Genomic DNA, 16237 nt, shown 5'->3' on the forward strand with positions numbered 1-16237 from the left:
CGATAGCAGATCGAAATTCCTGGGGCTACAATTTGCAAGCTCCCAAATCAGGATTTATCACACCTGCTCCGCCTCCCTAATTCCCTGGGAGCAGGAAAGGGACAGGAGAACTGCCACTCACCTCTCCTTTGTTTCTTTTTGTCCTGTTTCTCCTCCATGCCCTTCGTCTCTCTGCTCTGCTCAACACCGGAACACAGAAGCTCTACTGAATGGGAGAGGGTGTGGGCAGATGCACGGAAAACAAGCCAGGGGGGCATGAGCTACTCATCACCAGGGACCAGCTGCCGGCCACGGTCTGCACCCCAGCCTCCTCTGAGCCTCCTTCCTCCCCCTCTTCTCCTGGTCCCTTTAGTTACCCAGGGTCCATTCACTCCCCAAAGTTATCTCAAATCCCCGGATATTATTTCAAGACCTAAGACATCCCCTTCCTCCCACGGGATCTGGGGAGCCACACGCCAGAGCAACGGATCTGTAATCCCAAAGACAATGTCAAGAAGACGTGTTCCTCCCAGGAGGTACTGACCTCTTCAAAGAAGAGCCTGTAAGTGCCCAGGCCTGGATTAAGCATGCTCTACCCATTACATCATTTAACCAAGCCTTGCTGCAGTCTGGTGAGGTAGGGATGGTTTTTACTTCACAGCTGAAGATGTTGGGGCTCAGAGATGTCGAATGACCCCCAGGTGACACGGAGGAGTGTGCAGCTCTGAGGGGCTAAGTCTTACCTTCACCTACTCTGGGCCTCAACCCTCTGCCCCTCTGCCATGTCTGGGATCTCATTTCCAGCCAGTTGCCCCAGGTCAGGGGTGAATCACTCCTCTGAGAAATGCAGAGGTTGATAAAGTGAATGAGGCACTCGGGACATCAAATGCCTTCCAAAACCAAACAAATCCCACCAGACCATCAACTGGAAAGTCACAAACGAAACACAGTCTCATACGGCTCGGTTGTTGTCCATCTCTGACAATGACTACTGGAATAATGTGGCCCTAGAAGATTCACAAGGAAGGGCCCTTTGGGGTTCACTTCACAAACGATCTTCAGGGCTTACCTAACATTTGAGGAATGAGGAGAGTTAGGTAGGGGAGGGAGAACCAGTAAAGGCTGAAAATTTCTCTCATATTTCTGGGTGAACCTGGATTGTTTCCTTTGTTTTTTTACGGCTGATTGACTTCATTCCACTTTTATTTGTCGGATAGCCAAATAAAATGTATTTACCTTATCTAATCTTGGCTCATAAATCAATTCTTTCAGCTCCTAATTACTTTGGCTGCTCTCCCTTGAAAAACCTTCCAATTTATCTAAAGCTTTCCTTTGGGGGGAGGAGGAGAGCAAGTGCTGTATCAGGTGCAAATGGGATAGAACATAAATCGAGATAAACTCCAACCAACAGCAGGGTCACAATATTATATAACACAAGATTCTACTTAAGAATGTATTAGGTTGTAAATCATTACGGAAAGCAGCTCAAGCATCGTCTTCCTTTTGATGGGGTCACCAAGTTTTCATTTCTAAGCTCATCCTTAAACAAGTGACTTGGTCTCCTTATAATCAATCATGGGACCTGATCAGTGAACCCAAGTGAAGCAGAAAGAAATCCAAGAGGATATTTGAGCCTTAGGGAGAACCCCAGGACTGAATTCTCAGCTTTCTCATAGTTGCTAAGATTTATGGAAACAAACTTCATGATCTCAGTGGAAGCACATTCAGCTTTGTAAAAGATGGTCTCCGCATTTGCCTGTCTCCTTGTGCCCTCCTCCACCTCGACTCTGACATATCAGCCACACCATCGTCCATCCAACTCTTCAAACCAGACTGAGGAGTCACCCTTGACATTTCTCTCTTTTCTCGACATCCCCAGATCCAACCCACTGGGAAGCCCAGCTCTCCCCCAACCCCCGTGGGCTGCCTTCTACATATTCCAGGAATCTTTCTCCTTCCTGTGTCTTCACCTCTGCTGCCCAGCGCCATCTACGTCCCCCAACTGGACTAAGGCAGTAGCTTCTTCACTGTCACCTTGTCCCCGGCCATGCTCGCCACTGCCAATCTTACACTGATTTCCCTTTGCTCTTAGGATGGAGAAGAGTCAATTATTACACATCCCATAAGGCTAAACTTCAGCTGGCCCTTCCAATGGCTCTTACGTCACCTCCCTCCCAACCCATTCACCCCACTCCAGTGACGTCATCCCTCCCTCTCCTTGGAGAGCTCTGAGCTCCTTTCTACCTCACTTAGAGATATAGGAAGGAGCTTACTTCTGTTCTTCCCTACCCAGTCTCTCTTCTACCTGAGTTCAGTGACCTTAACCTTGGCTGCACACCAGCATCGTCTAGGGAAATTTATCCCATTCCTCAGAGATCTTGATTGGATGGATATAGTTTCATCTCTGTCTGTCTTGTGCCCACTACAGTGCCTGGTACATAAAGGTTTTTTAAATGTTTAAGGGAATGTTAAAAAAAAAAAATCACAGTCCCAAGATGGAATCACTTATGCTAGGCCAAGTCATCGAAACAGGGCTTAATACCTAATCAAACTGTAGCTTCAACCTCCCTCAGAAATGTAGTCAGAAATTTTTCTGGTCAGCACCAATGAGGTAATCCGTCACATGGGCCCTCTCCATCCCCCAAAGTAAGATGAGATCATCTGCATGATAAGACCCCATGTCCCTCCCCCTCGGGAAAACTGACCATTCATGGAACAATCCTTTCTTCTCTTTTGCTAGTGACTTTCCTGCCCCACTCTCCTTCTTATAAAAACCTTCCGTTTTGTAAACTCCTTGGAGCTTCTTTCTACTTGCCAGAGGGATGTTGCCTGGTTTCAGAATCACTTAATAAAGACAACAAGATCTTCAGGTTTACTCAACTGAATTTTTGTTCTTTAACGGGAGAAAGAAAGGGAGGGATCAATTCATTTCCCCCAATAGCTATAAGCTGGAGTGATTCTGATGCTTCACTTTTCCAACAGAAAATAAGAAAGCAGTGTAACTTGCATGTTAATGTGACATGTCATTTCTTCAAAATATTGCTAGCCCTGGCCATGTAATTTCCTGGTTCCTTCTAGGAAAAGGTTAATTTGTAATGTATACTCCAAGAGCATAGGAAAACCAAGTACTCAGTTTTGTCCAAAGCCTATTACCTAATCAGCGTTAGCCAGGATTGGTAATACAACAGATTGGAATCCATATTTGTCTCAAATGATTTTTTTTCCCCAGATTGCAGTTTGTTTTACTTTAAACAACTTTTAATGTCTTTGTTTTTATATGTGAACAGATCCCTAGAATTTGGGAACTCATGACCACCATGAAAACAACTTCTCTACTGGATGCAACAAAACATAACTGAAGACTTGAAGAGCCCTCCCTCAGTTTGTTACTTGACATGTGATAGGAAAAGCACAAAATGGAAGTGAGCAGTAGACTCTGGGTAGTTGCTCACTTATCACCCACATAACGTGCTCAGAAACAGCCTGAGTTGCAGCAAGCCATTAGGACAGGGGACCTTGCAAAAGGGAAAATGCCAGACCTTAAATTTTCACAGTCATCTAAATTAAGCCCACAAGTCCAAAAGTCTACTGTATATACTTTATTATTAAAGCCAACATAAATTAGAGCCCCATGTGTCTCTAGCCTGTCTGCCATTGGGAACAAAGACCACCAAACAAAGTTTTGTTTGAGTTTTGAAACCAAGTTTTGACACCAAGTTTTTCAACTCTAAGAGCCCAATCACAATGGCTGCCACTTAGTAGGTTACCAAGAAATATTTGTTGACTGAAATAATATCACCCAACCATCAACTTAAACAATACTTAGTTTAGAACCGTTCCATATTAGATGGCAGTGACAAGGTCCAGAGTACGCCACTGTGGCATAAAAATCTTTTTGAGCTGAAGGTATTTAAGAATAGCCACGTGTGAGTGTGTGTCCGTGTGTGTGTGTTTGTGAACTTCCTTTTCTGCCTAAAAGCAAAGCCTCCCCAAAGAATTCAACTGTAATAAATCCCCTTCTGGAAGTTTCGCCACCATGGAAGATTGGCTCTTAACACCTGAGACTAGAAACCTGTACCGTGCCTCAACAGACCTTGTCACAAACTCTCATGTCTCCCACCTCTTCTCTTAGGATCTCATGGGTCTTTCCTAAAAGTCATTTGTTTTCCCATAAGTGCCCTTCTCCCCCTTCCTTTCCCCTGTTAGGGTAGCATATAAACCCCAAATTTTTATTGTCCCTTGACTGTGAACTCACAGGTGTGTGAAATTTAAAGACCCGTCTTTTCTCTTGTTAATCTGTCTTTTGTCTGTTAATTTGCATGCCTTAGTAACCACACCCAAAGGCTAGAGGAAAATTTTTTTCCTCCCAAGAGTAGCATCATGAAAACCTTGATTTCTACACCACCTTTTTTGGACATTAAAAACACCTGGCCCAGGCAAATGAGGGAGGGAACAAGCAGTGGAACTGAAAAACACAGAGAACTCAAGTATGAAAACTGAAAGAAGATGCCCCAGATTTTGTAAAGTTCCGTGAAAGAATTCCTAGCACACAACATCCTCAGTAGGACCCTATTTACTATCAAATTGTTTCAAATTAACCTTGGAGGGTTTTTTTTTTCTTCCTCTGATGAGTGCAAAGATTAACTCTGTAATCAGTAAAGAGCCACTCAAGGCAATCATAGAATTATAAACTCTTAGAGCTGGAACAGGCAAACTATTAGCGCCACAAGAACATTCAAAATCCAGCTTCACCAATAAGGAAAGAAATGCTTGTTTAAAAACATTAAGAAATTCTATGTTTTTCCAATTAAATTGGTACTGATTTTTTTTAAGGCAGTAGCTACAATTAGCTAGGATTCAGTGAAATGAGGATTATAATGTATTGCCCATGGGAGCACAAACAGAAGAGTCTGCATGTATGTATAAAACTCTTTTAAGACTGATCTAATACTCTTCGGTCCCATCATTTCACCCTAAGGAGTGATTTCTAAGTCAATTATCAAGAATCTATGCAATAATTTTTGTCCCAACATTGTTATACAAACAAACAAAACAAAACAAACAAACAAACAAAAAACCTGGAAACCAAAAAAAACCCAAAAAACCTGGAAACCACCAAAATGTCCACCACTGAGAAGATGGGAGGGGGAGCTATCAACAGTTTGTGAAACCGGATGAAAAAAATGAGTAGCACATTAGGAAGGAAGGAAGGAAGAACGAATTTCGTTTGGAAAATCCTGAGTTCAAAGTGCTTGTGGGACAACCAGGTTGTGATATCCTCAGACAGGCAGAAATAGTAGCCTGATGCACAGAGACACCAAAACCAGAGAGAAATCTCTGAGACTCAACCTCGGCGAGGATAATGGGGCCATGGAAATCCCATTCTCCAATGATAGTCAAGGTCCTGGACAAATGTGTGATGAACAAGGCTATCTCTGAAGAGTAGGCAAAATTTAGCAGAAAATGTTTATATGCCCCCCAGAAAGAAAAGCATGAAAATACAGGAAGCAAAATGTTAAAATGTTTAAGAATGTTAAAATATATGATTTAAATATTATTTTCTTTACATGCAACTGGCTTTTCCTTTTTTAAAAAAGGAAACGAATATATATTGAGCAATTGTAATGCTCCAGCATTTTCCTATAGGACTGGATAATGAGTAGTATGTTTCCATGACTGCCAACATTAATTGAAGTTGTTCTTCTGACAGATGCGTCATTAGATAGACAAGATAATGTTAACCCCGAGAAAAGAAGTGACTTGCCCAAGGTCACACAGCCCACAGAGCCACTGAAGCCCAGCTCAGAGCTCCTGCAAGCAACAGAGAAAGGGATTTGGCTTGCGATCAAGTTTTCACAAGTGCAGTTCTCCTACAAGGTGAAGAAATTCTATAAATATGCCACAAATGCATGCTTAATCACATACCTTCCACTGCCTTATTATAAGTAATCATCTTGATGGCACTTTACCAAAAAGCTCCAGAGTAAAGTGTAATTTCCTTTCTTGATAATTTTGAAGACTTTTTGTCCTATACACAAAAAAGTATTGTGTGTTTTCCCAATTAAAAAAAAAAAAGATCCTTCTGCCAGACTGATGCTGCCAGATTTTTAATGTGTGCCCATCTACTCCAAGCTGCATATATTCTGAATATCAATAAATCTATATTTGAAAACTAGCTGAGCTTTTGTAATTTAGTCTCTTATCACAGGATGTAGCAAAAGCAAAGTCATAATTCCTTCAACTATATCTAATTCGCAATTTCCATTTGAATAAAAAAACTCATTGTTTTTCCTCAGGGATATTGAATTATTGGAAGACGACTGTACATCTAGTATAGACCAACAAGATGAAATAGGATTTCCTTAAAGCAGAAATTATTTCTATTAGTTACATCAGAGAGAAAGCTTTTGCCTATAATTAAGTAAATCAATTACAGGCTTTAACCCAACCTCTGCCATAAATGAGATTTACAAAATATGTTAACCTTAGGTTGACCCGTGTATTTCATTTCTTAAACTGGATGACATCACAATCTGGTGATCAATAAATAGAATATCACAAACGCTATCCTTTCTACATGTCAGATGTTACAGATGATCAGCCTGAGGCATGCAGAAAGCCAACACTTAGAGCCCATCTCCTGAAAGCATCATATATCATTTTTCCTTTACAGCTTTCTTTACGTAAGGGACCCATTTCTGTATCCTTAGAGATGATGTGGCCATAAATGTATGTACAAATGCCTCACAAACCTAACACCTGAGATGTGTGTTTGTTTTGATAACCTTAACTGCCTCTAGCTTTAGGAAGGGGAAGGGCTACTGCATTCCTTAAGGATGACTGACTGCTCAATTTTGCAACTTACCCAGTATTTTCATCCCAGCATCTACCACTCAGACAAATCGAAACATCACACGTTTTCCCAATGGTTTCAGAAAGAAAGAGAGCCTGACAGGTAGGAGCTGTACCAATAGTGGGCAGTAAGGAATTTGAAGAGCCACTTGGTCACTTACTGGTGTGTGACCTTAGGCAGGTGACTTACATTTCAGTTTCCTCAACTGCAAAAGGAGATAATGGCCCCTGAGAGTGTTGGCAGGTGAACAGTTTAGCCCAGGGCCTAGCAGTGGTGAGCCTGGATAAAATAAATGTGACTTTTCAAGTGTAATCTACGGCACCATTAGCATGTACAAAAGTCTTCTTTGTTTCTATTTCCATGACCTAGAAACTCGACCAACATTGCCTTGGGGATTACTGCAAAGATTCTATAAAAGAGGACAAGGTGACTCCAAAATAGTCCCCTTTCAGAACTCGGGCCAATACTTTAATGATCATGTTTATCTGTACTTACCCATCCAGTTCCCTTTTACGGAGTCTCCTCTGTTTCTGGGTGCAGGAAAGGTTATCTCCTGGGATCCAACCAGGATTGAAGTAGACTTTTGTATCAGTGTCTTTGTGAGTACTGTTTAATGTTCAACATGAATTTAGCCTTTCCTAAATCTTTGACCTTAACATCTTTGAGTATATTGTTTAATTAAGACCAAAAGCTCCTGAAGAACATGTTTTTTAATCGTTCGACAACCTTTAAGTCTGGAAATACCTAGAGAATCAGCTGGTGGTTAAGTTCTTTCAAATGCTGATGACTACACTACGATAAGAAGCTTCAAAGACCTGCCTAGAATTGTAAATCTCCATGCTAGGAATCCCTGAATGGCCAAAGAACGGCAGATAGAAGACTAAGAACCGCCTTTCAGGGCCTTGGGGGCACACACAGATAATCTTGAGAAAGCGAAGGAAATATTCTTCCTCTAGAACATTCAAACCAGCTTCCTGGCTGCATCTCTAGAACCCAGATGAGAAAAAGGGAGATGATGAAGGGAAGTGATGCTAGTGGCCTGGCAACTGATAGCCAGAAGGAGCAGCTTTGCACCTGGCTAATAGAGGCATCATAGGAGTGCCCCTCCATCAGCAAAGCACTTTGTTAAGGATGAACCTTGATAACAGAAAGTGTGTCTACTGTAACTGCAAACAACAGGTCACAAAATTTTATACACAGGTATACACACATACACACACAATCATACATACATGCATAATACAATCTCAATTAGGTAAAATAAGGCATATTAGAAAGCATAAAAGCAATACACCAAAACAACTGTCATGGTGTTAAGATTACAGATAATATTTTTTTCCAATTTTGTACAATCATGTATTGCTTTTATCTCTGAAAATTTTATTTAAAATGTAAAAAATAAGTTCACCGAATTTTAGCAAATTTTACTTTTTAACAAAAGGGCAACACGCATATTCGATTTTCACAACAGATGTTGATACATCCTACAAAAGACTTTGACCACTGCCCTGATGGGAAAGGTTAATAATTAATAACTAGGAGTAAGCTTTCCAAATCTTTATGTGAGCAGCCCGCCCCAGACCCCTCTCTCTGGGTCAAATGGTTCTTCTATTCAACATACTTGTCAATCAGAGATGATTGAGAAATGTGGAGGGGGCTGTGTGTGAAGAGAATAAAACTATTTGAGAGAAGTTAGTAAAGCAAAGGCACTACGGTCCAAACCGCCGTGAAAGCCTGCACGACTAAGGAGCCTCATCTGTTTCGCACCCAAGTGTTAAGGCTTTAAGGAGAGCAGTACTTTCACTCTGGGAAGAGCCCCTTTCCTCCCTGCAGCTCCAAAACGCAAGCCTCGAGGAGGCTGTGGGTCGGGCTTCAGCCAAAGTGCTGAGTGGGGCTTTAACTTTATGGAGCTGTAAGGCAGTCAGGTTCATCTCCAGATCTTGTTTTCAGGAGCTCTGGAGAATCGTTTAAGGTTCTTTTCATAGACCAGAGCCTCTAGGCCTTTGTGTCTAGAGAAACCCAAGCCTCTCCCCCTTGGGTTTGGTAACTGACACTCCCGCACCATCAGCCCTGCTGCGGGGGGTGCTCAAGCAGCGGGAATCCGATCCCTATTTGATGGCCCCCAGGCAAGCCCGTTAAGAGATGGGGCCAGTGTGAGTACTCCGAGACCATGCTGGAAGATTTCTCTTCCAAATTCTGGTCACGGCTGTGTCTTTTCTACTGGAGGGTGGAGGCAAAGATTGTGGTCACGGTGGGCTTCCAGTCTGCCCAGACTTACCGCGATCCAGCGCACGCTGTGAACTTGGAAGTCAGGGCAGTAAGCACTGGGTGAATGGGTTTTTCCTTTGGTTTTGGCCAAATGGGACACGGGGAGAAAATGGCTGGGGGCGCCCACAAAACCAAAAGATTCTACAGGTATTACGAAAGACTTGTGGACTTCCACAGAATAGTGAGAGTGGGGAGGGGAGTGCGGTGGAGCCCAGAGCGCGCAGCAATGAGGGGGAGAAGCCGGATCGCCTTAAACTTGTCAATGACCCAAAGGGAGAAGCCAAGGGCGTCTGGCGCGGCCTGAGCTGGGCTGATGGCCGCGAGAAGGGGCGCCTGGAAGGGCGCGCGCGCGGAGGGGAAGTCAAGACCGGGTCCCCAGACGTCGGTCGCTGCGGCCGGGATCGCTCCAGCCCCCCCCCCCCGCCCCCGGCTCCTCCGCGCCGCACAGGCGGCGCCCCAGGAGCGCGGCGGCAGCGGGGTTGGTGGGGGGCGGATGCGGAGAGGCGGGCGCGGCGGCGCGGGTACCTTGGTGCCCTGGTGGAAGTCGTCCACGGACCGCGAGCCCATGAAGGGGAACTGCATGTGCGTGTGCGTGTCGATGCCGCCGGGCAGGACCAGCTTGCCCGCCGCGTCGAGGACCCGCAGGCCGGCGGGCGCGCCCCCGGGGGGCAGCAGGTCGCGCCCGATCGCCCGCACCGCGCCGTCCTCCACCAGCACGTCGGCCACCTGCGAGAGGTCGTCGTTGACCACGCGCCCCCCGCGGATCAGGAGCCGCGACGGCGCCGCCATGGCGGGGGGTTGCGGGGTAGGTGCTCCCTCGCGGTCCCGGAGGACGCTCGGCACCCTGGGCTCCGGCTCCGAAGCGCGGACGAGCGCGGAGCCCCCGCGCCCTCGCGGGTTTATAGACTGGCGCGGGCGGACTCCACCCCGGGAGGGCTGGGCTGGCGCCCGCGGGCTGGGACGGGTCGGGCCCGCACCGTTCCCGCCTCGGGGTGCTGCGCCCGGAGCCTGGGGGTCTGAGCCGTCAGAAGCCAAAGTCTTGGAGTGTAAACGTCTGTTTTCCTTCATAAGAAAAGCCGCTTTGTAGGGGAGGAAATCTACCTTATCCCTTCCCTTGAAGACGAACGTGTCAGTCCCAAGACACACACACACACACACACACTTACACACACACAGAAACCCCTACAGCAACAATGATAATACCCACGGAAGAAAGAACCACTTGATCTGGATTTCCTTGTTTTTGTTTTTTGTTGTTGTTTTGTTTTTTTAAGATTTTATTTATTTATTTGACAGACAGAGATCACAAGTAGGCAGAGAGGCAGGTAGAGAGAGAGAGGAGGAAGTAGGCTCCCTGCTGAGCAGAGAGCCCGACGACGCGGGGCTCGATCCCAGGACCCTGGGATCATGATCTGGGCCAAAGGCAGAGGCTTAACCCACTGAGCCACCAGGTGCCCCAGATGTGGATTTCTTTGTAAAAATATTCTTTATATGAGGAGCAAATCACCCCGCAAATCAGTCATCGGCAGACACAGTGTGAAAGTTCAGAGTGAAAACATTGAATCTATTTGAAACTAAAGCGGTTTGATACCAACTCTTTTCCAGGTTTTAATGATGCAATGCAGACCAGCAAGGTCCTCATGGAAAACAGCAGGTAATGTAATTCTAAAGATCTGGGTTTTTCCTCAGGTTTTTCCTTTTTCTTTTTTTGACTGGCTTGGAGATCTTCAGTTAAATTGCTCACCATCTGGGGTCCTCTGTTTTCTCAGACATAAATCTGAGATAATACTTCTCCCCTCCCCAGATCCTCTTCGAGGAGCAGATAAGGTGATGGTTGTGCATGTACCTTAATAAAATGGGAAATACAATACAAACTTATTTAACAAATACTGGCTTTGTAAGGACTGACCATTGGGGTGGAGGGGTGGTTAGATAGAGGGTTAAGTGTTAAAGAAAAATGACATTCTTATCCTCAGGAGTCAAGAGCCGACGGTGACACATTTCAGTATATGACAAAATATATAAAACAAAATTCTACCTTTGAGAGAGGATAAAGAGTTTAGAGGAAAGGGAAAGTGGACTTTGTCTTGAAGAAAATTAGATATCAAAGATTCCCAAAGTGATATTTGAACCAAGGCAGAGAGGACACGGACATAAATAGATGAGGGGTGGGAAGAGGAAAGGCATTCTAGGTCGTAGGAACAGAGTATGGAAAGGCTTGGGGAGGTGATGGCAAATGAAGTCTGATAGAACTGGTGATGGGTTCAGGGATAGGCACGTGTCCCAAGCTGACTGACTGTGCCCAGTGAGAGCAGATCTTCTGTTAGGTGGAACAGATGGGGAGCTTGTTTCTTCTTGCTGGACTTGAACCTGAAAGATTATAAACAAGAGGCTTCTGGGAGCCATGCAAACCACATGGCTCTTAAGTGAACAGAGCCAACATGGAGGACATGAAGGAGAGATGGAGAGAGGCTGGGTTCTCACATTCTTGAAGCTTCTGAAACTACCCATGCCTCAAGTCCTCTCTTCTAGACTTTCCCCTGTTTGTGGAAGCGGGTTTACTTTGGGTCTTCTGTTACTTTTAATAGCTGACAGAGGCTGGGAAGACAGCTTTGAGTCTGGAGACGAGGCGGTCCCATGTGAATTCAGGGATGTCATTTTCAATAATGAAATGCAAGATATCGCCAAATTTCCTCAGCTCTCAGATTACACACACATATCGAAATGATTAAAAATTAGAAAGCCTCAGTAATTTCAAATTCCGGATTTGGCCATCAAGCCAGGAACAAGAAATCCAAGAACGTAATACGATTATTATCAAAAGGGCGTTGGGTAAGGGTGGAAGGAATTATTATAAACGTAATGAAACGCCTACAAGCCTTTCAAACAACACACCATGCTAGGAAAATAGGATGCGATGTGAGGGCGGTTATGATGTCCTTTCTGAAATTGTCCGGGTGAATGATTTCAAAAGGTTTCTTTATTTTAGACGCATGAGATCATGAAATGCCTTGCAACACAATCCAAAACAAACTTGCCATGAACTCAAACTTTCGTCAGAAAAGAGGTTTGTAGAATGTCACTGAAGCAGGAGGATATATGGCTCGTTGGGATTCACTGAGCTCAACACAAGAGAGAGTGGGGAAACTTAAGGAGAAGCATTGTTAGCTTGTAGAAAGAGTTAGCTCCCTTTCTGGTGGGACATCCGTGTCCCACACCAGCTCACTGGGCAGGAGGAGCCCGGGCAAGCATTCTCCTTGGAGAGAGCATGTCCTCGGAGTAGCCCTGCCTTTCTTGGCTTCGTCCTGTTCACCTGCCTCCTTCTTCAGAGGTCTGCAGTGGACAAGGATTTGGGAGACAGACAGGATGCTGGTGGGAAGCAAGACTGCCATTTTGCATTCCTCCTGCTGGGGAAGACTCAGGTTGACTGACTCGCAGAACAAAGTGTGTCTGAGAGCAAATTACTCCTCACAGGATGAACTGACATTCAAAGGATTTCAAAGATTGATGCTTCACCACGGAAACCCTCCCTGACTTATGGTTTAAAGAGGCAGCAAGGTAGAGGAGAAAAATCACGAGTTCCTTCACTGAGTCCTTGTGTTTATGGGGAAACAAATCCACTTGGCCTAGTGGTATCTAGGTCCTCAGCTCGCCTGAGGTCCAGGAGTTTGCTTTCCCTATTCTTCTAACCTGTCCGGCTCCTGCTCTAGGCCCCCGTGGCCTTTAGAGGGTCTTAAGCCATTGTCCACAGGCAGAGGGAAGGGATGGTGAGGGTGTGCCAGCAACACCAAGGACAGGACAGGACAGGACTGGGCGTCTCCAGAAAGCGTGCCCTAGCCAGGGTCTGCAGGAGTCCCCAGTTCCCTGTCCCACCCTGGGATCCAAGTCCCTGGCAGGAGAATGAGGTGATAGCTCAGTGATCGAAGAGGTGAGGAGGCGGCATAGACAGGTCAAAATAGAAGAAAACCAACTAGGGAATTGGAATTAGGAGTCTAATCCTGGCACTGATGATGATGATAATCTTGGTTGAGTCACTTACTCTCCAGGCTTCTGTTTCTTCAACTAAAAACCAAGGAGCTAGGTTAACAGGACCCACCCTCTGTGCTTTTAGAGTTTTGTGATTCTGTGAACAGGGATAGAAGCTCACCCAGAGAGGGCCCTGCAGAGCCCTAGAGTTCAGTCCTTCTCCGGTCAAGGTGTGTGACTTGGAGACCGAGCGGGACTTGCCTTTGAGATTCAGGATTATTTTATTTCTGGTCCCTCCACTGAAGCAGAGGGGCTCTGCGTGGAAAGGGTGCATACAGAATGCATAAGCTGCAGTCCTCTGGGGACAATGCTGGGTGGGGCTGATCTGGGAGTCTGGGTGCTGATGAGCAAGGATGACATTTTTTCACTGCTCAGCAATGACCTGCTTGGTGGGTGGGAATGGCCCCCTGACTCTGGAGAGGTAGAGAGAGAGAGAGAGAGAGAGAGCGAGCGCTGGTCATTTCACAGCTCCACAAGGTATTCTTCCTTGAAGCACCAGTCCTGGGTAGAAGGAGAAGATAGCTGACCTGAATAACGATACCAGCTTCGGCCGCGAACATTTATCAGGCACTCACATCAGGTCGGGACTGGGCCAAATACTAGATATGCCTTATTTCACTTCACCCCCACAACAAGTCTGTGACCTGAACTCTGTTTGTTCCTTTAATAGATGAGCCTTTTGAGGTCATACGGTTTGCCCAAAGTCACACAGCAATAAATTCTGGAAGTACGCCATTCTGGAACCTGCAATTTACCCATAATGTGAATCCAGGTTCCAAAGCTATATTCATCTCCTGGCTGCACTGGGGCCTCAGATGGCATGAACGGATAAACGAGAATCCAGGAGTGAAATCCTACATCCCTGACACTGACTTCACACCTCTAGCCCCCGTGGTGGGCTACGTCAGAGCTGCCCGTAGTTCCCTCAACAGTGATGACTCTATGGCAGAGCCATTTTGTGCTCTTGCTCATGTAACCAAGGTCATGAGTGGGAAAATAAATAAATAAATAAGTAATATTATAAAGTGGACTTTTTGGTAATAAATTAACAAGTCTCATGCATCATATCCAACACACCCACATTGACCTGTGTTGGGGAGAAACTTGCAGACATGTTATTGTGTGAGTCCAAGAAACTCAAGGAAAAAAAACCTTTTTTTTGGCTTGTTTTTTGTTTGTCACAATATTCTGATGCGAAGCTGCCAGTTTTAGGCACGCTCTGGGAAAGCGGGCTCTAGCAGCGCGTCTGCGTTTTCCTACAGGTGCTGAAACAAAGCACCACAAAGGAGGCAGCTTGAGTGAGCACAGATTTAGTATTTTTTGGTCATAGAGCCCAGTCAGTTGCCACTGGACCAGAGTCAGACTGCGCAGTGGTGTTCCTTCTGGGGCCTCCAAGGGGAGAATTTGCTTCCTAGCCTCTTCCAGTTTTTTGGGGGGGGGGCAATACTCATTAGCTGTGGCCCCATCACTCCCATCTTTGCCTCCATGATTATAATTGCCTTCTCTTCTGTGTCAGATCTTCCTTGACCTTCCTTTTAAAAGACACTGTGATTCTAGCCAGGGCCCACTGAGGTAATCCAGGATAGTCTCCCCTTTTCAAAATCCTCAACTTCACATCTGCAAAGTCCCTTTTGCCCTAGAAGGCAACATTCACAATTTCCATGGTCTAGAAAGATACCGGGTATCTTTAGGGCCCTTAATTCAGCCTCTGCTAGTGCCTGTCGTTGTTCCCTTGAACAAAAAGACACTGCCTTCTCAAGTGGTGACCTAGGAACACTGGGCTCTGCTCGGAGCTTTCCTCTGCCCATCAGCCAACAGCACTAACCTGCACTTCCAGAAACTCTCCTGCTGCTGTAACTCACTCAGAATATGCCAGTTTCCAAGTTATTTTGGTCTTTTATAGCCAAACTTATTCCAACAATATAATAATACTTAAGGAAATAATGAAAGTGCTCCATGGATTACAAAGCGTCTAAGAAAAAAAAAAAGAAAGAAAGAAAGAGAGAGAGAGAGAGAGAGAGAGAAAGAAAGAGGAAGGAAGGAAGGAAGGAAGGAAGAATCGGCTTGCACTTTGGAGCCCAACTGATCTGCCTTTGAGTTCTGGCTTATCACCGACCATCTGTGGATTCTTGGTTAAGCTTTTTAACCGTTCTAAGCAAGAGAAAAGCACTTAAAAAATACTATTTAGACTTTTTGTTGCATAGACCAAAATAGGGTATGAATATTATATTTTATATTTTAAAAGTTTTTAATAAAAACATTGTAAAATAGAGAAAGTAAAATTCATCTTGTTTGGGCATATAGCACTATGAATTTTGACAAAGACATGCAATCTTTTCTCATGCAGCTACCACCACAATCAAGACAGAGTATTTCCATCATCCGCCAAAGTTACCTTACGTCCCTGTACAGCCAATCATCTCTGCTCCCAGCCATGGCTCTGGGCAACCACTATCTCTTTTCTGTCCTTTGCATTTTGTTGACTTTTGACTCAATTACAAAGTGAGCCACAAAGTATCTGCAGAAGAGTTCCCCTACTTTCATTCTGAAAGTCATCTTCACGGGGTGTACGTACACGATGGAATATTACTCAGCCATCTGAAAATGAAATTTTGCCATTTGCTATGATGTGAATGGAGCTAGAGGGTATTAGACTAAGTGAAATAAGTCAGTCAGAGAAAGAGAAATACCATATGATTTCACTCATAAGTGGAATTTAAGAAAGAAAACAGATGAACATACGGGAAGGGGGAAAAGAAAAAAAGCAGAGAGCGAAACAAGCCATCAGAGACTCTTGATGAGGGGCGCCTGGGTCGCTCAGTGGCTTAAGACACTGCCTTCGGCTCACGTCATGATCTAAGGGTCCTGGGACCCAGCCCCACATCCAGCTCTCTGCTCAGGTCATGGTCCCAGGGTCCTGGGATCGAGCTCCGCATTGGGCTCGCTGCTCAGCGGGGAGCCTGCTTCCCCCTCTCTCTCTGCCTGCCTCTCTGCCTACTTGTGATCTCTCTCTCTCTGTCAAATAAATAAAATCTTAAAAAAAATTCTTTTAGAATTTTTTTAGAAAATTCTAAAATTCTTTTAGAATTTTTTGGAGCTCCAGACTGAGTG

The 16237-nt window shown here is 45.1% G+C and overlaps 1 protein-coding gene across 1 annotated transcript in view; it reads right to left on the bottom strand.

Moving 5' to 3' along the window:
* DPYS (dihydropyrimidinase) overlaps positions 1-9998 on the bottom strand; it is a 74795-nt gene extending 64797 nt beyond the window's left edge. Inside the window, exon 1 of the mRNA XM_004768835.3 lies at positions 9626-9998. Within this exon, the coding sequence (XP_004768892.1) occupies positions 9626-9889 (264 nt within the window). The 5' untranslated portion in view covers positions 9890-9998. The remainder of the gene's footprint in view (positions 1-9625) is intronic.
* Positions 9999-16237: the final 6239 nt, after the last annotated feature.

The sequence above is a fragment of the Mustela putorius genome, unplaced genomic scaffold (assembly GCF_011764305.1).
Source record: "Mustela putorius furo isolate JIRA1106 unplaced genomic scaffold, ASM1176430v1.1 tig00000228_pilon_pilon_pilon, whole genome shotgun sequence".
Lineage (NCBI taxonomy): Eukaryota > Metazoa > Chordata > Mammalia > Carnivora > Mustelidae > Mustela > Mustela putorius.